Source organism: Mauremys reevesii, linkage group 7, assembly GCF_016161935.1.
Source record: "Mauremys reevesii isolate NIE-2019 linkage group 7, ASM1616193v1, whole genome shotgun sequence".
In the NCBI taxonomy this organism is placed as follows: domain Eukaryota; kingdom Metazoa; phylum Chordata; order Testudines; family Geoemydidae; genus Mauremys; species Mauremys reevesii.
Genome location: NC_052629.1, coordinates 62,972,725 through 62,998,057, shown reverse-complemented (window position 1 = coordinate 62,998,057; position 25,333 = coordinate 62,972,725). Strand labels below are relative to the sequence as shown.

Sequence of the window (25,333 nt, the reverse complement as noted above, 5' to 3'; positions counted from 1 at the left end):
TTCAAGTTGGAAAATTGAATGTTGTTTAACAAATTAGACATTACAGCACATAAGAGCTGATTGTTCTTTTTGTTACCCATCATTAACTGAGCTAAATGCCTTGAACTAGCCTTTGCCTCCTCATAGGACTGAGTTAATTTGGGTTAAAACTGTGAACCAGCTCTTCAGCCAGTGTAAATGGGCCTTGCCCCATTGACTTCAGTGGAGTAACACCAATTTGCAACAGCGAAGGATCTGGCCTATTCCATGCATCTGTGAATCTTCTAGCTTACCCTTGCTTTTCTCATCACTTGTTTCATTTTACCCACTACCATAAAGCCATGGGCAGAACCAACTGTGTCTTTACTATCAGCTGAACAATAATAAAAGGCCTACTTCTAATGTAGGGCTTGTCTACAAGGCACAGCAACGCTCTCTAGAGGGATGTGATTTCTACATTAATGCACCCAAGGGAACTTTTGGTTCATGCCAGCAGGGTGTACACAGGATAGTTAGTACACAACACATTGATGCACTTTAGAAATCACCCCCCTCTAGTGCACTTTGCTGCGCTGTGTAGCCAAGCCCTTATCCTATATAGCACCTTTTATCTGAGGGTTTGAAAATGCTCACAGATGTGGCCAAGAATTGTGATCAGGTGGGGAAAGTGGGAGCTTAAGTGACATGCCTAATGAGCCTGCAGCAGATTGAAGGAGGAAAATCCTTGTTAAGTCGCTGGGCTGCTCTGCCTCCCTTAAGGGGAGACCAACTTTTACATTTGCACCAGCACAATGTTAGAAGAATGGTCTTTTCTGAACACCCATAATTTCAATGAGTTAATTGATGGTTTTCATCTGCTTGTTTAAAATATGTGCACAGATCAATAAAAGGAAAATCCTGTATTTGCAAACCTCTCTCTCCACATGTAGTTGGTCTAATAATTTTCCATGGACTTCTCTCATCTGTGTCCACAGATTATTTTTCTCCTTCTGCAGACTTTATCAAAAACTGCAGATTTGCATTCGCATTTAGTTATACTCTGAAAAAATGCAAATTGTACGCATTCCCATGCAAAGGGGCGAAATTGATATTCATGGTGTCGTTCTCTCCCCTAGTGCCTTCTCCTATCTGAAGCAAACAAGTTCAGTAAAGGATCAGCCGGAAACATTTCTGGCTGCATGGATTAGCTTGCTTGGAGGAGACTCATCTCACTTGCTGACCCATGAATGGGGATTCTCAAACAACTATGTTAGTTACATTGTCAATTGAAACCAATTGTACTGACTGTGTGCCATAGGGCCAGGCAGGTATGGAGTGGCTGGTTTTCAAGCAAGGCACAAGCCAAGGAAGCTGGAATGGTGGCACCTCATTAAACAGTGCTCTCATGGCCTGGCTACAGCAGCAGCCTCTGGACACCTGCTCTCTATGACAGTCAAGACTTAAGAGGTTGCACATTGAGGGTGATGGGTGCTCCTTTACTTACCAATACTCCAGACCAGTATTGGTGGAAAGGAGGTCAAGGGTGTCCAATAACTAAGACAACAGTTCCCCTTTAAGGATACAATAGACTCCCACTGAAATCAAACAAAACCAACCCTACCCCGCTGGGAACATCTCCTGCTCAATAACACTAGCATAAATATGGAGTAACTCTGATTTCAGTGGTATTACTCTGGATTTACAGTGGTGTAACAGAACAGAATCTGGCCTCAAGTGTAATTCGAAAGTTAAAGTATTTGATTCCCAGCTTAAAAAAAAAGGCGTGTGTGTACATCATATATACTTAAATGTGACTCAGTATCCTCCTGGATGAACAAGTTAATAAAAATACCTTCTAAAAAGCTGTGTGGAACTAACTAGTCATAATTAAGTGGCAGTTCTACCAAAAAGTTTCTCGATCAAACAAAAATACCATGGTATATCCTGACTTTCAAATGAATGGCCCTCATGTTACCTCATACATCTATGTTGCTGTGCATCAGTACTTTTAAATAAATTCAGCTATTTGGATAACACACTCATCCCTCCTTTCTTTCCTGTGCAGGCCCTGGATATAGAGCTGCTGAGTTGCTGTAGCTCAGGGAATTGTGCTTCCAGAACATCTTGTTCGTATACGTATCAAACTCTGTCACCCTTTTAAAAAACACTTAAAATGATGACTGTCAGCAGCAGCTGGATTGTGTGTTTTTTTTGAATTTGGTCCCTCTCCATTCCCAGCACTCCTGCTGGCATGTGGACTCTGGGAGTTCAGTAAAGGAATATCTATAGCCGTAACAGTAGGACTAAATATCAATTCTAGCTACCATTAGTTCAGCTGTGATTACCTTATACCCAAACTGGAGATCCATGGGGCAGCAATATAGTCTATTTTCTTAACCGTTCCACTTTCAGTATTCTGGAATGTACCCAGAAAGGCTTTGTGGGCAAAGTTGTACTAATATCATCTGGGGGGAAGGGAACTGCTAAGTCTACTTGGTTCTCATGTTTTATTCCTTTGTACATTCTCTATGCTAGAATTTACAATGGATTTACAACGGATTCTACCTTTCTTCAGGGGGCTGACTTAATTCGTAAATAGCACACACTGTAGTAGAAGGGGGTCCAGATCCAAACTCCCTGAACTTTGGTGGTGGTTTTGAATGCCAAACATAGACCTCAGTTTTTCAAGGCCCAAGTAAATCTTCATGATGGGCCAGATCAAGTCTTCCAAATAGCCTCTGAACTTCTGGGTGTTCACAATCCAGGTCCAAATTTTGCCGCTTAGGACTAACCCTAGAGTGTAGTAGCTATGGGCCTTTGTGTCAGATACATCCTACCTTAGTAATTAGTGTTTAGGATCAATGTTGCTGTAAAAACTTGCAACTGTTGAAACAGAACAGGCCCTTGGGTGCATAATTACCATTTGTGCAAGGCTGTAATCACTTAACTTTGTGGTGCTGTGGAAAACCCTCCTGACAAAGATTTGCACTTAACTATCTGGATTCACCACAGGGTCTATGCCTCCTGACCACAGAGAGAGCCCACTCACAGAGATTGTCCTGGCAGAAAGCAGCTGCAACCTGCTCTCCCCTAGGGGGCCCAAAGGGGCTGACACGGCTCAAGAAGCGGCAATACCTTTCCCCCTCATTTGCCATCATGCTAACTACTTTGAACGCTGAGTGTACAACTGCATACCTCATTTGTCTGAAAAATCTGGCCCTTAATTCTTCTGTGTTGTATAATATTTCAGACCACTGGCTTCCTGGAATTGAAATAGACTGCGGGTTTGAAAGCAAGTCTTCTATCTCTTTTTCCTCATGAGAGGTTTATGAGTTTTTCTTTCTGGTGCATAAGGGCTGGTTTATTCCCACCCATAGCGCCACATCTTTTAAATTTGCCTCTATTTTTTCCAATGGCCAGATGTAAAGAAGCTGTGATCTGTAACCTGCAGAAACATGCTAGTCTAATGTCTCTGCATGCTATATACTACACCCCAGTGACAGACCACTCTATAGGTGCTGGGAGCAATTATGAGCGCTGGTGAGCACTAAATTGTCACATGGATTGGCAGAGATATTACTGTAATTGTGAGACCTGTGAAGATGGCTCTTAAAGATGCCCTTCTTCCTGTGTTGTGGTCTGGTGGTAGCCACACTAACTGCGTGCAGCTTACTTTCCCCCAGAGCACACAGCCTGGCTGCTCCGGCTGAGTTCTGGGGTCCAGGAGTTGGATCTCTAAATGCCACAGAAAGGGACTCCGGGCTTGATTTAAACCCCACTGAAGTCTATAGGAGTCTTTGTGTCACTGGGCTTTGGAGCAGCACCTCCATGAAGAATAAGTTGTGAGTATAGTGGGAGATATAGAAGTAGATTTCAATTGTAGCAAGGCTTTGTGTCTCCTTCTCTTGGCAGGGCTAGGGTTTGAGTGAGAAACTACACACCTTTTCTTTATGGCTAATGGGCTAACTGGCTTACCAGACTAGCTGTGGGAGTATGGGTAATGGCTGTGTGACCAGGTATTTCAATTCCCACCCATCTCTGCTTGGAATCTGCTTGTGCTGAATGCTAGCTGATGACTTGCTCTGCTTGTTTCTATGCTGAAGCCACATAACGTGCATAGCCAGTGTTGTTACCTCTTGGAGAATTCAGTGCTGCTCTGATATATCTGGCAGCTTGATAGAAGTAAATGCTGAGATCAAAATTTGGATCATCATCAGCTTCTATTCCATAATAATCTACAGGCAGGTCGCTGTAGAATTTAGCTCCAGTGTCAATGTGAAATCTGCCAGCAGCAGCATTCACAATGTGGGTGATACCCATTCGGCGCAGCTGCTCTTTGTCCCGAGCTGTATATCTGAAAGAAGGGACACCCTGAGTATGCAGGAGGTTGTGCAAGGATTTCTCTGCCCACTCCCCACAAATCTCTGGGCTAAACTATAATGGAATTGTGCTGCTGTTGGTTACAGATGCTAGGTGCTTTGAAATACTAGCAAACTGGCGTGGCTCAATTTTTTTCCCATCAATATGTTTTTTTTTCAGCACAAACTGGCTCTTGTGAATTTTTCATTTCCATCATGTTTCTTTCAGGTTTTCATTGGAAAAAACAATTTTTTTCAAAGAAAACTTAAAAAAAGAATTGTTCTTATTTAAGCACTGGTAGCATGCTCAGCTGCTGTACTGATGCAGTGTTTCTGTACTACCACAGAGGAGATATGGTCCACACTCACTTTAGGCTTTAGGATTAGAGGCGGCGTAAAGATGGTGTAAAGCTGCCTTCTCCTCCCCTTTCCTTTAGATCCTGCCCTAGGCATAGTTCAATCAGACCCAAGGATTGGCCCCCCATTAGAAGATGATTCCCAAACTTTCCATTCTCAAGTGATTTCATTTGACAGAGCCCCCACTTATCTCCTAGTTCTTGTCTCATTTTGAGGTCGGGTTCTTTAGGAGAATCTCACTTACAAGTCTCCCACGTAGAGGTTTGGCCAGACTTCATTCACGTGGCCAGTGGAAGGTTTGTGTGTCCACAGCAGGCGTTGAAGCTCTGTCAGAGGTGGTGGTTGGTAACTGCTCTGGCTTCTGGGGGTCAGGCTCAAAGCGCTTCGTATCCTGGGGCGCAGTAAGTCATCTCTGCATAACGAATTGAAAGCCATTCTGAAATACAGGATCGAGAAGACATACCCCCCTGTTTATATAGTGTTTCATTCTCCCTCCCACTCAAAAACTCACCTAAAATTACAATAACAACTTACAAGATCCCTGCCCCAAAGAGCTTACTATCTATTTGTTCTGTATTTTGTGTCCTCATCCATGACAAGGGTCCCTAGCTATTACTGCAATATAAATAGTAGTAGTAGTAATAATAATATATTCAGCTGTAAGGGCCTGTAGCGAGTCGGTGTGGCTCCCCTCCTGCCCAGCAGAGGGCGCTCCCTCCCAGAAGCCCAGCTGGGCTGAGTCACCACTTCCTGTCCCCGCCCCCCGGAAGTCAAGGGGCGGGACAGGAAGTAGAAAAGGAGAACGCCAGACCTCAGTCAGGGGCCAGCCACTGCCGCGAGCAGACGTGCCGGCGGGAGCTCCGGACTGGGAACCCTCCAGGACCCGAGGCGGCGATCCGGATTGGCCCCCGCTGCCCCGTGCCCGGTACGAAGAGGAACCTGCGGAACTTCCCCGGGATCGGAACCCGGAGCAGCCGCCCGGACTTCCTTCCGCCCGGTACGAGGAGGAGCCGCCGCCGCCGCTTCCACCCTGCTGTTACCCGGAGGAGCCATCGGAGGCAGCCGGACCGGACTTCCAACAGGAGTTGCCGGACCTGCCCCCAAGCCCTGGTCCCGAGGAGCCCATGCAGATGGACTGGCCCGACCTCCCGGCGACCGAGGAGCAGGTACCCACGGAGGGGGAGATGGACTGTAGCCCGGGGATAGCCGACCTCGGTCAGGCTATAGGCACCTAGGTGCCCATGTTGGTGTGTTTCGGTCAGGACCCCACTGACCAGCGGCCGTGCTAGCCGCTAATAGGGCCCCGGGCTGGGACACAGTGGAGTGGGTGGGCCTGTGTCCCCCCTGCCACCCCACTCGTGGGTGGCAGTCTCCCCCTCACCCCAGAGCAGACAGACGCCTGCACTAATTTGAGCGATTGTTATTGCTCAGCTCCTGCCACCAGGACCTGAGCCCTGTAAACTGCTGCCTGCCCAGCCCCCTGCTCCAGAGGGCCTGGGCCTATTTGTACTGCTGCCTGCCCAGCCCCCTGCTCCAGAGGGCCTGGGCCTATTTGTACTGCTGCCTGCCCAGCCCCCTGCTCCAGAGGGCCTGGGCCTATTTGTACTGCTGCCTGCCCAGCCCCTGCTCCAGAGGGCCTGGGCCGATAAGCTGAACTGCTGCTCAGCCCTGCCTAAGGGGCCGAGCCTTGCCTCTTGTTGCTGCCCCGCCCTGGACTAGGGCCGGGGTTTATAGACTCGAACTGCTGCTCAGCCCGGTCTGAGGGTCTGAGTCCTGTGTTGGTTGCTGCCCGCCCTGAGCTAGGGCTTGGGCTTATAGACTGGAACTGCTGTTGCCCCGCCCTGACTGTGGGCCTGGGCTTCCACTAACTGACTGGGTGCCTTGTGTTCAGCCCCTACCTGAGGGTCTGAACCTGTGAACCTTCTAATTGAGACTGATTGCTGTTACCCAAGCCCCTGCCCCAGAGGGCCTGGGCTTGTAGACTGATTGCTGTTACCCAAGCCCCTGTTCCAGAGGGCCTGGGGTTTATTGAGACTGATTGCTGTCACCCAGCCCCCTGCTCCAGAGGGCCTGGGCTCCTATTGAACTGTGGTTATCCAGCCCCCCTGTTCCAGAGGGCCTGGCCCTGTTGAGGCTGACTGTCGCCCAGCCCCCTGCTCCAGAGGGCCTGGGCCTACCTCGAACTATTGTTATTCAGCCCCGCCCCCTGATCCAGAGGGCCTGAGAACAGGAGGTGTTGTCTTGCCGTCTGAAGTCTTGCTGTCCCACCAGTTAGAGGGGACAAGAAGCGAGTCGGTGTGGCTCCCCTCCCGCCAGCCGGAGAGTTGAGCCCCGACCAACAGCTTACACTGGTGCCTTCTCTGAGGACCTGCCGAACCCCTACCCTGTGAGAAAGGGTAACGAGAGGGACGGGGTTTATCTACCCCTCCCCGTAACACCATGTATATGGAGCGCTTAATCCAATGCCTCGTAGAGAGTCAAGAGCGGCAGCAGGCTGCTCAAATGCAACAGCAACAACAGCAGCAGGCTGTTCAGCACGAGCAGCAGCAGCAACGGGATGCCGCTCACCTCCGGCTCACCCAGGAGCTACACGCGGCCCAGCTGGAGCAGCAGCAGCAACTGTTACAGCAGCTGGGGACCCAGCTTCAGCAGCTCCTGGTCACCCATCCTCGGCCCGCGGAAGGACCGGGGGGTGAGGGGGCCGGAGCCCCCCGGATGGCGGCTCCCCTACGCTTGACCAAGATGGGCCCGACTGATGACCCTGAAGCTTTCCTGGTTACTTTCGAGCGGGTAGCTCTAGTCGCTGGATGGGCCCGAGAACATTGGGCTACGCTGTTAGCCCGTGCTTGACCGGGCGGCACAGACAGCTTACCGAGACCTCGCTACTGAGGACGCACGCGATTATGACCGGGTCAAAGCCGCTATACTAGACGCGCTGGACGTCAGCCCTGAGACGTTCAGGCAGAGATTTCGGAGCCAGACATATCCGCAGGGCTCCCGGCCGCGGGCGGTGGCCCAGATGCTAAAGGAGGCCGGCCGACGCTGGCTCCTCCCCGATCTCCGGACTGCAGAGCAGGTGACAGAGCAGGTCATTTTAGAACAGTTCATTAGCATCCTGCCCTCACGCGGACGAGCTTGGGTGCTCCGCCATCGACCGGCGACGCTCGCGGCAGCAGTGACCCTTATGGAGGATTTCCTCGCCGCCGAGACAGCGATGGGGCCGACGCTCCCGCGACCCAGCCCCAGGCCTGAGACTGCTCGCCTGGAGAAAAAGGGGAGCCCCGCGAAGGCGGTGCGAAATCCCGGCCGCGGACTTACTTCGCAGCCGGAACCTCCAGCCCGTTGGCGGGACGCCACCACCCGAACCGGACCTGCAGGCCCCAGTCCTGGAACCCCGGGGGTCCGACGGAGCCCACCCCGAAGTCCAACCCGAGGGGCCACCCGAAGTAAACGGCCGGAGCTCGGTCCCTGCTTTGGTTGCGGGAAGCTAGGACACCTCCAGAGGGACTGTCCAGAGATGGACTGCAGCTATGGGCAGGTCTGGGCAGGACACAACCGAGCTCGGCCCGCCCTGAGTCCCAAACTCACCGTCGCTGCCGTCGTCGGGGGCCAGGAGGTCGAGGCCCTGATCGATTCCGGCTGTGGCCAGACACTAATCCGCCAGAGTTTGGGACCCTCGCCGGACCCCGGGTTGCAGCCAATACGCCTGCAATGTATTCATGGGGATATCCGGCCTTATCCCAGTGCTCGCGTCTCCCTGACGGTCGCAGGGGTCACCCGGCGGTTGATCGTCGGCCTAGCTCCACATTTAGCATATCCCGTTGTCCTGGGGCGGGACTGGCCTGCCTTCGAAGAGGTGCTACGCGCTACGCCGACCCTCGAAGCGGAACCCCGGGAGCCCCTACCTGCGCCCACTGGGGACGCCACTGAGGCGGAACCCGAAGTCACAACCGACACAGAAAAGCCCTCGGAACCCCCCCGGGATCCCCGCCTCTACACCGATTTCTGCAGGGACCAACGAGCGGACCCCACACTCGGCCGCTATTATGAGCAGCTCGCGGCGGTGGATGGGGTAGTCCAGGACCCCCAACAGGCCGCCCGATGGCCGCACTTCGAGCTACGGCAGGACCGCCTGTATCGGATCGACCGGGATCCCCGCACCCGCGAGCCGCAAACCCAGCTGGTAGTTCCGCAGTGTCATAGGCGGGCCGTCCTAAAGTTGGCACATGATGTACCGGCCGCCGGGCATCTGGGGCAGGAAAAGACACTGGCCCGGATCCTGGGACGATTCTTCTGGCCAGGGATCCACCAGGACGTCCAGAAGTATTGTGCCTCGTGCCCAGCGTGCCAACTCGCCGCACCCCCGGGGGTCCCTCGAGCACCACTGATCCCTATGCCAGTAATGGAGATACCCTTCGAGAGGGTTGCCCTGGACCTGGTGGGGCCCCTCCCGAAGAGCACAACGGGATTCCAGTATGTTCTGGTCCTCGTCGACTATGCCACCCGGTTTCCGGAGGCCGTCCCGCTACGTAGCACGACCGCCCGGACGATTGCCGGAGAACTAGTAAAAATCTTCGCAAGAGTCGGACTCCCGCGGGAGATTTTAACGGACCAGGAACCAATTTTACGTCCGGCTATTGAAACAAGTATGTACTCTCCTGGGGATAAAACAACTCCGCACCTCCGTGTACCATCCACAGACTGACGGGCTGGTGGAGCGTTTTAATCGAACCCTCAAGGGGATGATGCGGAAGTTCCCACCAGGGGAGCTCCGCCGCTGGGACCAGTTCCTACCAGCCTTGCTGCTGGCGGTCCGGGAAGTCCCTCAGTCCTCGACAAGGTTCTCCCCCTTCGAGCTGCTATACAGACGCCGTCCGCGTGGGCTCCTCGACCTCGTGCGGGAGACCTGGGAACAGGCGGCCTCCCCAGCCCAGGGCCTCCTGGAGTATGTCCTACAGCTGCAGGGGTACCTATCTCAGGCGGGGACCCTAGCACGGGAAAATTTGAAGAAGGCCCAGGAGCGACAGGAACAGACCTATAACCGAGGGGCCCAGGTTCGGGAGTTCAAGCCAGGGGACCAAGTCTTACTCCTTTTACCATCCGGCGAGTCCAAATTGTTGGCTCGCTGGCAGGGACCGTATGAGGTCGTCCGAAAGGTGGGAGCGGTTAACTATGAGGTGCGCCAACCTGGTAGACGTAAAGAAACGCAGCGTTACCACATAAATCTGTTAAAATCCTGGCGGGACCGAGAGGGCCTCCTGATTAACCCATACCCGCCCGAGCCGGAACTGGGTCCCCAAGTACCCCAGGCAGAGGACCCCCCGACCCCCATGCTTGGGGAGTCGCTCTCCGAAGACCAGCGAATTGTCTCCTGAGGGCCTTCCGGAAGACTTTTACCGCCGTCCCGGGGTACACCTCACTGGTCTGCCACTCCATTCAGACGGAGCCCGGAAAGGTGATCCGGGAAACAACTCGGCCACTGCCCTACAGAATGCGGGAGGCCGTTGAAGAAGAGGTGCAAGCGATGCTGGCCCTAGGCGTTATCGAGCCCTCCCGAAGTGAATGGCGCAGCCCCGTGGTCCTGGTGCCCAAGCCTGACGGCACCCGTCGGTTCTGCATCGATTTCCGGCGGGTAAACGCCATCTCGCGCTTTGACGCGTACCCGATGCCCCGAGTGGACGAGCTGTTGGACCGGTTGGGAGAGGCCCGGTTTATCACCACCTTGGACCTCAGCAAGGGGTACTGGCAGATCCCCCTGGACGAGACCTCGAAGGAGAAGACCGCTTTTGCCACCCCGACGGGGCTGTATCAGTTTACCAGGATGCCCTTCGGTCTTCATGGGGCCTCCGCGACGTTCCAGAGGCTAATGGACTGCCTACTCCAAACCCATCACGACTATGCTGCCGCGTACCTGGATGACGTCGTCATCTATAGTCGGCGGTGGGAAGACCATCTGCCCCGGGTCGCGGCCGTCCTGAGGTCCCTAAGGCAGGCAGGGTTGACGGCTAACCCCAAGAAGTGCCGAATCGCATGGCAAGAGACTACCTACTTAGGTTACACCGTGGGCAGGGGGCAAGTAAAACCCCTGGTGGGAAAAGTCCAAGCCCTAATGGACTGCCCGACCCCAACCACCAAACGACATGTCCGGCAGTTCTTAGGCCTGGTCGGGTATTACAGGAGGTTTATCCCGCAGTTCGCCTCCATAGCGGCACCCCTCACCGGCCTGCTCACAAAGGACAGCCCCCGGCAGCTAAGATGGACCCAGGAGTGCGAGACAGCTTTCCGGCGCCTCCAGGGATGCCTCTGCCGAGAACCAGTCCTGTACAGCCCAGACTTCCACAGAGGATTCGTCCTGCAGACCGACGCCTCCGAGGTAGGTCTGGGGGCCGTCCTGTCCCAGGAAATAGATGGGCAGGACCACCCCGTACTGTACCTGAGCCGCAAGCTGTTCCCCCGCGAGAGAAACTATGCGGTGGTAGAGAAGGAGGCGCTGGCCATAAAATGGGCCTGTGAAGCCCTCCGGTTCTACCTTTTGGGGGCGCCCTTCATCCTGGTCACGGACCATGCCCCCCTTACCTGGCTGACACGGATGAAGGACAAGAATGCCCGCATCATGCGGTGGTACTTGGCCCTGCAGCCGTATGCTTTTACTATCTTGCATCGCGCTGGCAAGGACCATACTAACGCAGACTTCATGTCCCGGATTGGGGGAATGGAAGAGCCTGGCCCCGACCGCCGGGCGCCAGACTTAAGGGGGGGGGGGTGTGTAGCGAGTCGGTGTGGCTCCCCTCCTGCCCAGCAGAGGGCGCTCCCTCCCAGAAGCCCAGCTGGGCTGAGTCACCACTTCCTGTCCCCGCCCCCCGGAAGTCAAGGGGCGGGACAGGAAGTAGAAAAGGAGAACGCCAGACCTCAGTCAGGGGCCAGCCACTGCCGCGAGCAGACGTGCCGGCGGGAGCTCCGGACTGGGAACCCTCCAGGACCCGAGGCGGCGATCCGGATTGGCCCCCGCTGCCCCGTGCCCGGTACGAAGAGGAACCTGCGGAACTTCCCCGGGATCGGAACCCGGAGCAGCCGCCCGGACTTCCTTCCGCCCGGTACGAGGAGGAGCCGCCGCCGCCGCTTCCACCCTGCTGTTACCCGGAGGAGCCATCGGAGGCAGCCGGACCGGACTTCCAACAGGAGTTGCCGGACCTGCCCCCAAGCCCTGGTCCCGAGGAGCCCATGCAGATGGACTGGCCCGACCTCCCGGCGACCGAGGAGCAGGTACCCACGGAGGGGGAGATGGACTGTAGCCCGGGGATAGCCGACCTCGGTCAGGCTATAGGCACCTAGGTGCCCATGTTGGTGTGTTTCGGTCAGGACCCCACTGACCAGCGGCCGTGCTAGCCGCTAATAGGGCCCCGGGCTGGGACACAGTGGAGTGGGTGGGCCTGTGTCCCCCCTGCCACCCCACTCGCGGGTGGCAGTCTCCCCCTCACCCCAGAGCAGACAGACGCCTGCACTAATTTGAGCGATTGTTATTGCTCAGCTCCTGCCACCAGGACCTGAGCCCTGTAAACTGCTGCCTGCCCAGCCCCCTGCTCCAGAGGGCCTGGGCCTATTTGTACTGCTGCCTGCCCAGCCCCCTGCTCCAGAGGGCCTGGGCCTATTTGTACTGCTGCCTGCCCAGCCCCCTGCTCCAGAGGGCCTGGGCCTATTTGTACTGCTGCCTGCCCAGCCCCCTGCTCCAGAGGGCCTGGGCCTATTTGTACTGCTGCCTGCCCAGCCCCTGCTCCAGAGGGCCTGGGCCGATAAGCTGAACTGCTGCTCAGCCCTGCCTAAGGGGCCGAGCCTTGCCTCTTGTTGCTGCCCCGCCCTGGACTAGGGCCGGGGTTTATAGACTCGAACTGCTGCTCAGCCCGGTCTGAGGGTCTGAGTCCTGTGTTGGTTGCTGCCCGCCCTGAGCTAGGGCTTGGGCTTATAGACTGGAACTGCTGTTGCCCCGCCCTGACTGTGGGCCTGGGCTTCCACTAACTGACTGGGTGCCTTGTGTTCAGCCCCTACCTGAGGGTCTGAACCTGTGAACCTTCTAATTGAGACTGATTGCTGTTACCCAAGCCCCTGCCCCAGAGGGCCTGGGCTTGTAGACTGATTGCTGTTACCCAAGCCCCTGTTCCAGAGGGCCTGGGGTTTATTGAGACTGATTGCTGTCACCCAGCCCCCTGCTCCAGAGGGCCTGGGCTCCTATTGAACTGTGGTTATCCAGCCCCCCTGTTCCAGAGGGCCTGGCCCTGTTGAGGCTGACTGTCGCCCAGCCCCCTGCTCCAGAGGGCCTGGGCCTACCTCGAACTATTGTTATTCAGCCCCGCCCCCTGATCCAGAGGGCCTGAGAACAGGAGGTGTTGTCTTGCCGTCTGAAGTCTTGCTGTCCCACCAGTTAGAGGGGACAAGAAGCGAGTCGGTGTGGCTCCCCTCCCGCCAGCCGGAGAGTTGAGCCCCGACCAACAGCTTACAGGGCCGTATTGTCATATCACTGAACAGTTCAGTTCCAGTGGTCCTACTCAATGTCTTGATGACAAACTGCCATAGTACGAAGGAATTGTATGAGCAGGACAGAACAATTCTGACTAATAAACAACTTCACAGACATGTAGATGTTAACACTTTGGAGATCATTAATTTTATTTCACTTACTTTCCTCCTTCATTCCTTTTCTCTCTTCTCTCTAAACTTCTAGTCTTGAAATAAATGTTGGAATTGCAGATAGAAAATGAAACTGCAGGCTTTGCTTGTGTCTGGGTTTGTGCAGTCCCTGTATGGTATATCTTTCTCTTGGAATAGTAGCACCTTGGTTCTTTAACTGGACCTGGGTTTGAACTTTTGGGACAATTCTTAGGAGCGGTATGGAGCAGAAACTCTCTAGGTGAGGTCACTTTTTTGTCTACACCACAATAAAAAAAATTGTTGGGGAAAAATTCACTTATGGATAATCCTCTTTCCATCTTGGCCTTTTATTTAACTCCCTGGACCTAGTTTGGCTGTATTGGCCACTGGCTCACTCACAGCAATGTTTCCTGAGGATAAAGGACCAGAATGCTTCAGAGGACTGGCCATAGATATGGAGCCTTTACAAAATTGCCCAGCTCTGCTTACTTTAGGAAAGGGAAGGAACACAGGAATTTGCATATAAGAACAGATATGTTTCACCTATTCTGATATCCTCAGTTTGACATTGATGAGTCCCAGTATCAGCTACTTCACAGGTACTTCCACCTCCAATCAGGGCCGACGAGAGTCGAGGAAGCCGGTACAAATTACCCGGGCCCGGCGGTCTGGAAGGGGGCCCAGGGCACGGCTTCCCCGGCTTTGTCAGCCCTGTTTAGCTGGTCCGCCCTTGCTGGGGGGGCCCGAAAATTTTTTTTTCACCAGAACCCAAACCCGCTCTCGGCAGCCCTGTCTCCAATGCATAATGAACCTAATTGTGTCAATTCATGCCCTAACTCCAGCTGGTGATCTCAAACACCTACATGACTTGCCTGATGTCACAAAGGAAATCTGCAGCAGAAACAGAACTAGCATTTTCTGTGTCTTAACCACCAAACCATCTGTCATTCCATTAAAAAACAACAGCTCCCTAAGTCCCTCCCATCTCATAATAGCTGCAGCTAACCTTCCCTTCCTTTGACATATTCCATCCCTTGCAGCATGGCTGGTGACCACTCTAGTGTAGCTGATGACCTTATAAGCTTCCTTCAGCTGTTTCGGCCTCTGTTTATTTACTGCTTCCTGTCATCCCCTCCGCTTTCTTTCTCCACTGCATAAAATTCTCGGTTGACTTTAATTAATATTGCTGAGTCTTTGAGAGCCAAAGAAACCTATCAACCTTGCCTCTCGGAGCCATACAGTAGTAATGAATTATAGGCTGTCTTGTGAGCATTCCGGGTAGCTGTGTGTGGATTGTGTTGCTGAATGAGATCAGGGAAACAGAGTGGCTTAAAATTTATCATACTGCCCCTCCAGGAAATTGGACTGTTAAATTATATTAGGAGAGGGCAGTTTATCAAAATACAAATAGAGAGAGTATTTTCTTGGATGACAGTGCAGAGGCACCTATATCACAAACACAGTTAGAATTTACTGAAAGCCTCAGCAGAGAGACCAAGGATTGAATGGGTCATGGAGACTTTTCTGCCCCTGGGCCTCGTCTACACTAGTTTTTCTGCACCGTTGGTCAACCAATGGTGTACTTCCCAGAGTTGCCAATGGTGTAAGCACTAAAACAGAGCATGCATGAGCTTTTATTTATCACCCTGTTGTTGAACTGTGTTCAGAGTGTGACCTGATGGTGAAAACACCTGCAGTCCTACATTCCCTGGCAGTTCCACCAATGCTATGACTGATGGAGCTGCATCAGTGATAGACAAATGTTGGGAATAGCGGTGATGTAGATGTATCCCTAGAGATGGTCATTCTAGGAAAACAGAGGCATGTTGACCAGATAGTACAGGGAAGCTTGTGCTGTACGTGCCCTATGGATAAACAGAAGATATACTGAAAGTCTTGGAGACTGAAACTAAGATGGGTGAATCCTTCCAAAGTAAGTAATTCTCAAGTAAGCTCCAGCTTTAGTCTCACCCATTTTGTATTCCAGCAAATGAGTTTACAAGCAGGGATGTTCACTGAAAAAGTGAGCATTACAGTAAATCCATGGAAATCAAACCTTGAATTCTCACACACAAATATTCCCAGTACAGCCTGATTCTAAGACTCACCATTATCCAGCTAGGGAATTGAATCGTGTCATGTGACTTCTGTGTCCAGTCAAAGCTAGCTATCATTGCTCAAATTTCAAATACAGAATACTCGTAGCAAGTTGATCACAAATGATCTATAGATTGCTTGTAGAAATCATTTGAATAATGAACCCATTCAAGAAAATAAGTAGCTTCCAAAAGAAAATTTACAAACAGAAAAGGCAAAATTTACTGAATAAACTATTCACTCCAAACTATTTTGGCTTTAGCTTTGTCTACCACTTTTTCACACACTAAATTCACACATGCAAATTAATTTTGTATCAATTTATTTAAATGCACACTTTAAACAAAGTGATGAAATGCATAAAGTTATTTTGTCTAGCTGAAATAAGCTAGGCATGTTGCTTAAAACGAGGTTGTACATTAAAAACATTAAGCACACATGGAATATAAATAATGTGGTTATCCAAAGCTATTGTAAAATATTTTTAAAATATATATTTAGTGACTAGCTTGTTTAACTTATCTTACATTGCTTATTTAAATCTTTTTACTCTATTTCTGTAGTGGGCTTGGTTTTATGGCTTACTTTACATGTAATGCATTATATTGTCTTAAAATGCCCATCCAGTTGGGATCATAGAATCATAGACTTTAAGGTCAGAAGGGACCATTATGATCATCTAGTCACCTCCTGCACAATGCAGGCCATCCACTCACTCCTGTATCAAACCTGTGTCTGAGCCACTGAAGTCTTCAAATCATGGTTTAAAGACTTCAGGGTGCAGAGAACCTTCCCGTAAGTGACCCAGGCCCCATGCTGCAGAGGAAGGCGAAAACCCCCCAAGGATTCTGCCAATCTTCCCTGGAAGAAAATTCCTTCCTGACCCAAAATATGGCAATCAGCTAAACCCTGAGCATGTGGGCAAGACTCATCAGCCAGACACCCAGGAAAGAATTCTCTGTAGTAACTCAGATCGCATCACAAGCCATTGGATATATTTACCACTAGTAGTCAAAGATGAATTAATTGCCAAAATTAGGCTATCCCATTATACCATCCCCTCCATAAACTTATCAAGCTTAGTCTTGAAGCCAGATATGTCTTTTGCCCCCACTACTCCCCTTGAAAGGCTGTTCCAGAACTTCACTCCTCTGATGGTTAGAAACCTTAGTCTAATTTCAAGTCTAAACTTCCTGATAGCCAGTTTATATCCATTTGTTCTTGTGTCCACATTGGTACTGAGCTTAAATAATTCCTCTCCCTCCCTGGTATTTATTCCTCTGATATATTTATAGAGAGCAATCATATCTCCCCTCAGCCTTCTTTTGGTTAGGCTAAACAAGCCAAGCTCTTTGAGTCTCCTTTCATAAGACAGGTTTTCCATTCCTCGGATCATCCTAGTAGCCCTTCTCTGAACCTGTTCCAGTTTGAATTAATTGTTCTTAAACATGGGAGACCAGAACTGCACACAGATGAGATCTCACCAGTGCCTTGTATAACGGTACTAACACCTCCTTATCTCTGCTGGAAATACTTCGCCTGATGCATCCCAAGACTGCATTAGCTTTTTTCACAGCCATATCACACTGGCAGCTCATAGTCATCCTGTGATCAACCAATACTCCGAGGTCCTTCTCCTCCTCTGCTACTTCCAACTGATGCCTCCCCAGCTTATAACAGTAGTTCTTGTTATTAATCTCTAAATGCATGACCTTGCACTTTTCATCCTATTACTATTACTCCAGTTTACAAGGTCATCCAGATCTTCCTGTATGATATCCTGGTCCTTCTCTGTATTGGCAATACCTCCCAGCTTTTTGTCATCTGCAAACTTTATTAGCACATTCCCACTTTTTGTACCACGGTCAGTAATAAAAAGATTAAATAAGATTGGTCCCCCCAAAACCGATCCCTGAGGAACTCCACTAGTAACCTCCCCCCAGCCTGACAATTCACCTTTCAGTACGACCCGTTGTAGTCTCCCCTTTAACCAGTTCCTTATCCACCTTTCAATTTTCATATTGATCCCCATCTTTTCCAATTTAGCTAATAATTCCCCGTGTGGAACTGTATCAAATGCCTTCCTGAAATCGAGGTAAATTAGATCCACTGCATTTCCTTTGTCTAAAAAATCTGTTTCCTTCTCAAAGAAGGAGATCAGGTTGGTTTGGCATGATCTACCTTTTGTAAAATCATGTTGTATTTTGTCCCAGTTACCATTGACCTCAATGTCCTTGACTACTTTTTCCTTCAAATTTTTTTCCAAGACCTTGCATACTACAGATGTCAAACTGACAAGCCTGTAGTTGCCTGGATCACTGGGATGCTCTTAATGATATTCATATGAGACATTTCTGGTCTTTGCCCTATTGAAACTGTATCACAGTAATTATTCAACCATGTAAGAGAAATTTTAGCACTATATTTAAATTAATTTTGAGTCACTTTATACTAGAGCTAGTAATTTTAGCTGAACAGTGTAATGTAATTTAATTAAATATAAATATATATTTATATTTAATATATGTTAGCTGGAGAATTGCAATCAGGCAAGCCTTTAATAGATCTGAAGGCCAGAAAGAAACATTATGATCATCTAGTCTGACCCCCTGCAGAACACAGGTCAGAGTGTCATCAGTGATTCCAGTACCTAGCCCAACAACTCCTGGAGAATTATTGATGTTATTTAACATTGGTATTATGGTAGTACCTAAAGGCCAACCAGCTCAGAGGCCCATTGTGCTAGATACTGTACAAATATGTAGTAAAAAACAATCCCTGCCCCCAAATTGCTTACAGACAAACAAGGGAGCCTGGATGAAGGGGAGGAGGAAGGCTGGGTAACAAAAGTAATATGCATAGGAAGACAGGTGATTTGTCTCATGGCAACCTTGAAGTCCTTTCACATGTTGTCCTTTACTCCCCTCATGGGAATGCCGAGGTAGAGTCTCTCTCTTCATCACCATTTGGGTGGGTTGGAAGGCCTTTTCTCTCTTCCCACCCAGACAAGCAACAAAGAATGCCATTTTCATTAACTCTGGCCTGCTCTACACTACCAAGTTAGGTTGACGCAAGGCAGTTTACGTTTACCTAACTATGTAAATGTCCACACTAAAATTTTGCTCGTGCCGACGTAACTGTCTTACTACACCAACTTAATAACTCCACTCCAGGAGAGGTGTAGAGTCCATGTTGATGTGGTTAGGTTGACAGTGTAGACACTGTGTTGCTTCCAACAACTGTTACTGGCTTTCAGAAGCTGTTCCACAGTGCCCCACACTGGGCTTAAATTGCAGCAAAGGAGGTTTAGATTGGATATTAGGAAAAACTTCTTAACTGTCAGTGTGGTTAAGCATTGGAACAAATTGCCTAGGAAAGTTGTGGAATCTCCATCATTGGAGATTTTTAAGAGCAGGTTAGACAAACACCTATCAGGGATGGTCTAGATAATAGTTAGTCCTGCTATGAGTGCAGGGGACTTGACTAGATGACCTCTCAATGATTCAATGATTCTATGATAGTCCAGCTAATACAAGTGCTCCTGGTGAGGACCGGCACCGCTGACACAAGGCATGTAGTGTGGACAAGCAAACGTGATTTAATTACTGTGGCGGCTGTATGCTGACATAACTTGGGTCAACACAATTTTGTAGTGTAGACATACCCTCAGGGGTGCTCTGAAGCATGGTGTTGTAACTAGCACTTTCATGCCACAATATGGAGAAAGCCTTTGAGGTAAGGTCCCCTAACATAAATCCCAGTCCTTTGAAACTCATATTACTTTCCTCCCAATTTATCTGTAGACATAATACTTGGCTAAATAGGAAGGAAGGAAATAATAGGGCAGGGTGACTAGTGACTAAGTGGCACTGTTCCTTTTGAGTCAGTACTGAACCAAACTTATGCACCATATTGGCAGATGACACAGTGCTGCACAAAATAGTGTTGGCACTTCAGTAGGTGGTATTGTGTTCTTTGCATGGATATGAAGCCAGTGCTCTAGCACAGCATTATCTTATCACTTCACTGTACTTTTTTTTTCTGGTGGGATAGAGGAGAAATTTTAGGAAAATTTCAGAACATCATTATCCTTGCTTCAATAATCTATTAAGTGTTTTAATCCCATCAGTAATTATCAGTCTGTGCATTTGTAGAATACCATCTTTTCCCCAACTTAATAAACATGCCTTTACTGTTCACCCTGCAGAGACATTACTCATGATTTGTTTTTGACTGGCTGGGACATGTTGTAACCCTATCATTTTAGTTAAAAAGTCAACCTGAATGCACTTCAATTCAATTATGTTTGACAGATGATTGTAAAAGACCAGACTGAAGCTCTGGGTTTGGCCAAGGTAGGGCATGTCAGGTCTGTGCCAGTTGTATCTTTAGAGAGACAAGGTGGGTGAGGTAATCGCTTTTATTGGACCAGGAGACAAGCTTTAGAGTTTATGCAAAGCTCTTCTTTAGGTCTTGGAAAGGTACTTAGAGTGTCATAGCTAAATACAAGGTGGAATAGATTGTTTAGCATAAGTAATTAGCATATGTTGCAAGAGACCATTCAAGGTGAAGTAGGTAGCCAATACCTCTGCAGTCATCAGGGGCGGCTCCAGGTTTTTTGCCACCCTAAGCAAAAAAACAAAAACAAAAACAACCTCCACCTTGTATTTATCTGTGACACTCTGACTATCTTTCTCAGACCTGAAGAAGAGCTTTGGGTAGCTTGAAAGCTTGTCTCTCTGACCAACAGAAATTGGTCCGTAAAAGATTTTACCTCACCCACCTTGTCTCTCTCATATCCTGGGACCAACACCACCACAACACCACTGCTAACAGTTGTGCTTTAGAAAGTCACAAATGCTTTGCAGAAAACCTATCCATTGGAAAGATTACTCCATGATAACATATGTTTGAGGAAAGGTTTTGTACTTTATCTGTTACATCTCTACACAAATGGCAAATATTATAGTCATCATTCTTCCTTCTTGCCGTTTAACCTGATAGTCTCACTGGAGCCATAATTTATCGATTGCTGAGAGTGCTGTGGGAAATAGTATGACTCAACAACAGTGATGATTGAGGTAGGACTGGCTGGGTTTGAAAGCTGAGACATTGGCTGTTTCCAGGGATGCACAAGGTATTTGAGCAGCCAACTGTCTGTAAGAAAATCTCTTCAGCAGCTGGAGGATGTAATCCAAATAACATTTCCAAATTTAGTAGGGACAAGTTTAGCACCAGCTGTGCATTTTGTGTAAAGTGATGACCACATGCCCTAGTCTGACTTTACAGCATCCATTTCAGTGGCCTGCTCTTCGCTATACAATGTGGTGTCAATGTCTGGAGGAATGTGAGCTAGATCACTCTTCACACAACATAGAGCTGCATGGATGAGAATGAAACATCTGCCTGTCTTCTTCTTAGATACTATGCTGGTAGCAAGTGGCCTCTCTCAATATAGGGCTAGATTGGGATGCCCTTACTCCACATGGAGTAAGGTCTACTCAGTGTAAGTCCCACTGAATGCAGTGGAAGTATTCGTGGAGTAAGGTGTACTACCCAAACATCAGTAAGGGCATCACTATCTGGCCTGATTTTCAGAGGTGCTGAGCCTGCCCTAGCTCCCATGGACTTCAGCTGGAATTGTGGAGAGACAGCAGTTCTGTAAACCATGCCTCAGATATGTCTCTCTGACTCTCTCTTTTCCTCTCTCAATGATTCTGTGGGCTGGTCAGCTGGGATCATACCTGCTGATCTTGAATGCTGCGGGAAGTAAAACAGCACATGGTCCCTCCAGATGGGTCTATATTGCTCTATAGAGTATAAGATGTTCTTGTGACATCAGCTAGTTGCTGTATCTCTGTTGATGAGTATTATGTGTGTGTGTGTGGTCACTGAAGGGGAGAGCATGGAGAGGTTTCACTCTATTGTGCAGTAATATTGTGGTTAATTGCAAAGTCTGGTTACAGCTGCTGATGTTGCTGTTCTTTAAAGTGGAAATGGGCTCACCAAAGAAGTTGCCTACACTGCATTGAAGGTCACGGTCAGGGGTTAAAGTTCAGGGGAACACAGCCCTTGCTCCCCTGCTAAAAGTACATGGGAGTTCCCCCTCCTCCTCTTGGATTGGGAGACCATTATTCCAACTGTAAGTAGGGTCTGAATGAATTCTCCCTTGACAGCTAGCTGGGAGTGGGAGAGATTTCAGAAGCAAACTGTATTTACATGAACACGCCTCCTCTGCTTAGATATCCATCAGATAGAGCGGTGTTGTTCAAAATAATTAACTTTGGCTGGTGTTGGGTTACAAATCACTTGAGTACTGAATGCAGGGGTAGTGAAATGCTGTTACCGTTGTTGTTGTTGTTTGTTATATGAATAAAGGGAAGCAGAACTGTGCTATACCTATCCCAAATGAGGGGGTCATCCTCAGCTGAAAGGACCTGGTTATGCCAGGGGCTCAAATTTCAGAGCCTTATGAAACTAAGGGGATGGGGACTCTAAGGGTCCCTGGTCTGGTTTAACCTGTTCCTCCCCACTGTTCGAAGAAAGAGCTAAATAGGCTTTATTAGGACTCTCTTTGTTATGTTAAAGTGCTCAAATGAGAGCGGAAATCACTTGAGATGGGACAGTGTTTCTGCCTCATCTCAAGTGATTTGAAAATTACTAAGAGACTGATGTGCAGAGGTTGTAGCAGAAGGTGATGGACAGCTGGCGAATGAGTGGCTGGCTGGACGGTGAGCAGAACGAGTGGTTGGTGGGGCGGCCAGGCAGTGAGGAAGCGCAAGCAAGGTGCCTTCATCCCCAGGTGGCAGGTGAACTCACACAGATACATCTCTGAATCCTGGGTCCTCACTGACCAAGGACAACCACTGTGAGTGGGGTATGGTGAGGGAGCAGAGGGCCACAGAAAAGGAAATTTTGGTTGTAGAACTCAAGAACATGAGGTGGAAGGCATTTGCCCCATGCACTCTGGGGTGAGTGTCCTGCTCACAGTTTTATGATTATGAATCCTGCTTGTGGCATTTTCCCTAATTAATGTTGGGTAACTTCTCTCCTTTCTTCTACACTGGAGGGGGGGGCGGGGAATCGATCTAAGATACGTAACTTTAGCTACGAGACTAGTGTAGCTGAAGTCAACGTCTCTTAGATCAAATTAAAATTACTTCCCATCCTTGCGGCGTTGGATCGATGGCTGCAGCTCCCCCATTGACTTTGCTTCCGCCTCTCTCACTGCTGGAGTTCAGCAGTTGACGGGAAAGCGATCAGGGATCGATTTATCGCATCTACACTACACGTGATAAATCGATCCCCGACAGATCGATCGCTACCCGCCAATCCGGCGGGTAGTGTAGACATACCCTCAGACTCTGTGCTTGCGAGTGGGGAAGTATTGCCTCTCAGAGGTGCCATGGGGTCGTGTGTAATTTCCCCCAGGTTACTGGGTGGGGCCTCGAGCTGGTTCTGTGTGGTATTGTTGAAAAGGAACCCCTAGATATTGAACCCGGCCCTGGTTGCTGCCAGCTCCACCTGGCAGAAGGGTTACACAACTAGAATGCCCCTTCCTTCTTGGTTGCCATGGTGAGCACTCAGTCTACTGGCAGGGTTACAAAATGGCTGTTAAAACATGGCTTTGTCAGGTAATGTAGGTGGGATTGCAATGATGTCTCCGAACTGTGAAGGTACACTCTATACACACACCCCACCCCAATATCAGCAGGGAGTCTGGCTATGGAATTCCTGTCCAGAAGAGGATGGGTGTGAGAGCCCTGAGAATGGGTGTGTATGTGTGATGAGTGGGAAGATCTCACCACTTCCATGCTGGAATAGGAAGATTTAAGGCTTGATCCAAAGCCAGCTCTGCCATTCCCCAGTAAGTAACCTGAGGGCATCTGTCTGAATGTAGCTGAAAGAGGATGTGAAAGACCAGAACAAAAGGAGCTGTACCTTCTGTAAAGTATAGAAAGTGGCTGACCAAGAAAAGCAAGATACTGAAGTGGCTCTGCTTGGGCTTGTGTCCTGAGTGAGTTGGGTTAGAAAAGGACACCAGACCCTCTTTGCTAAGGCACTGAATTAAGATAATGTATATGGCTATGGTGAGCTAACAGGATTGCAGGACTGGGCCCCTTACTCTTGTGAGCATTCCCACTGACTTGTGCAAAGCTGACTGATGAGCAAGGGTTTGCAGAATCAGGAGTCGAATCTGTTACTCAACTGTGGGAGGAAAATTTCCCTTTATTATATGAGTAGGTATTTTGGGCCCAATATGGACCACAACATATAGCTATGGGGAGCATGGCAGACAGTGAACACACAGAAATCAATTTTCCATGGCTTCTACACCTCTGCTGCCTGGAAATAGTTTGTTGCTGAATTGGGCCCTTTATTTACTAGTAACGAATTTTATGTGCCACTTTAATAGCATGCATTGTAACTATTTAAAGACCTGCGTTAAACAGGCCCAGACATTGTGTTAACAATCTGCACATTACGATGTATTTTTTGTAACTGCTTGCTATAGCATCAGCTATTAAGAATTTATTACTAGTGCATTTTGGACTGTGCTTTACAGTAACTTTAATTACAGCCATCTAGCTATCATTAAATAAATATTCATCAAGAGCAGGAACCCCAGTGTAAAGTGACCTGAAAGGCTTTTACCTGCCAAGACCGGAGGTCAGGCCCTTAGGTGTCAATGATGCCATTGGCATTTGCAAGGAAACACAAACATTTAAAGCTGTGCAGGGAGATCTGTTCCTCCCCTGTGCTAGGTGTTCATGAGGTCATCAGCTGGAGCATGAGAGAAACAGAGCCCTGAGGGCCTGAACTTAGCTCTTGGCAGAGGAGTGAAGGAAGCAGCATGGGCCAAATCCTGCAGTCAGTCCCCCTTCAGCCCATTGAAGACGGTTGGATTTTTGGCAGAGCAAGTACAGGAGAACGGCTGCAGGATGGCGCCCTGGAATAGAAACTATAATGACTGCACGTGCATCCCAACAGAGCCCTGCTTCTGGGAGCTGGCTGAGGTTCCTCCATTCCCATCAACTTGAGCAGCAAAGTGAAATGCTTAGGCTCTGGTACAACTTCAGATACAGTGATTATGAATGTGAAACAATCCAAAGGCTCCAGCTGGTCCAAAATGCATCTGCCACCTCTTCTGTAATGAAACCCATACTCCAGACACTCCACAGGCTCCCAGTCAGCTTCTGCTACCAAGTTTAATGCCTTGGTCACAGTCTTCAAAGCCAGGGATGGATCAGCACCCAGCTGTGTTACACATGGCCTTTCTTTCCTGTCACCACCAGGACAGTTGCACCCCTCCGGGACAATGCCCAGGTTGAAGCATGTGAGAACCAGGTGAAAATGCTTTCTTGCTCCAAGGGATCTGGCTGAGGAACGAATGTCTGGAGGAGAGGAGATGAATCCAGTCTGCCCACCTTTAGGAAATGCCGCAATCGCTTCCTCTTTAATAAACCTTTCCCACCATAACCAGAACAACAGTCACAACTTCAAATCCTACCCCAGTGGAGCTTTCCATTACCTGAGAAAGGAGAGGAATCAGACACTCCTTGAACTCTACTTTACATGGACGGCGATCAGATTCTATAGTCATGGGCAGCAGCACAAAACTGCAAGATAGAAACTGTTAGTGATTCAGGGATCTCTAACATTTTCTCTGTGAAGCACTTCAGTCTGCATTAAAACTGTGACCATGAACAACAACTGCCCTGCCCAGCTCAGATGCTGGTATCTCAAATGAAGAAAAATGGAGAGGTGCTTTTCATAGGTTTGCTCACAGCTATAGTCTATAGTTCATGCCCTTCACCCATACTGGCCCTCCAGACAAACTTCAAGTGGTATTTAGGAAGGTAGACTTCAGTGGGAGGTTTGGCTTGTGGGGTCAGGAGAGGTACATGCTGCCATTTTAA

General features: G+C 49.4%; 1 protein-coding gene across 3 annotated transcripts in view; it reads right to left on the bottom strand.

The window, feature by feature from the left end:
• LOC120368907 (dual specificity protein phosphatase 13-like) overlaps positions 1 to 25,333 on the bottom strand; it is a 47,229-nt gene that overhangs the window by 5,307 nt on the left and 16,589 nt on the right. The window contains exons 1-3 of one of the 3 annotated variants that reach the window (XM_039481642.1): positions 13,347 to 13,762; positions 4,918 to 5,109; positions 4,092 to 4,312 (exon numbers count right to left, since the gene is read on the bottom strand). In XM_039481642.1, the coding sequence (XP_039337576.1) occupies positions 4,092 to 4,312; positions 4,918 to 5,109; positions 13,347 to 13,654 (721 nt within the window). In that variant the 5' untranslated portion in view covers positions 13,655 to 13,762. Of the gene's footprint in view, positions 1 to 4,091; positions 4,313 to 4,917; positions 5,110 to 13,346; positions 13,763 to 25,333 lie in introns of those variants that run through there. The other 2 variants (XM_039481643.1, XM_039481644.1) reach the window with 2 other exon arrangements.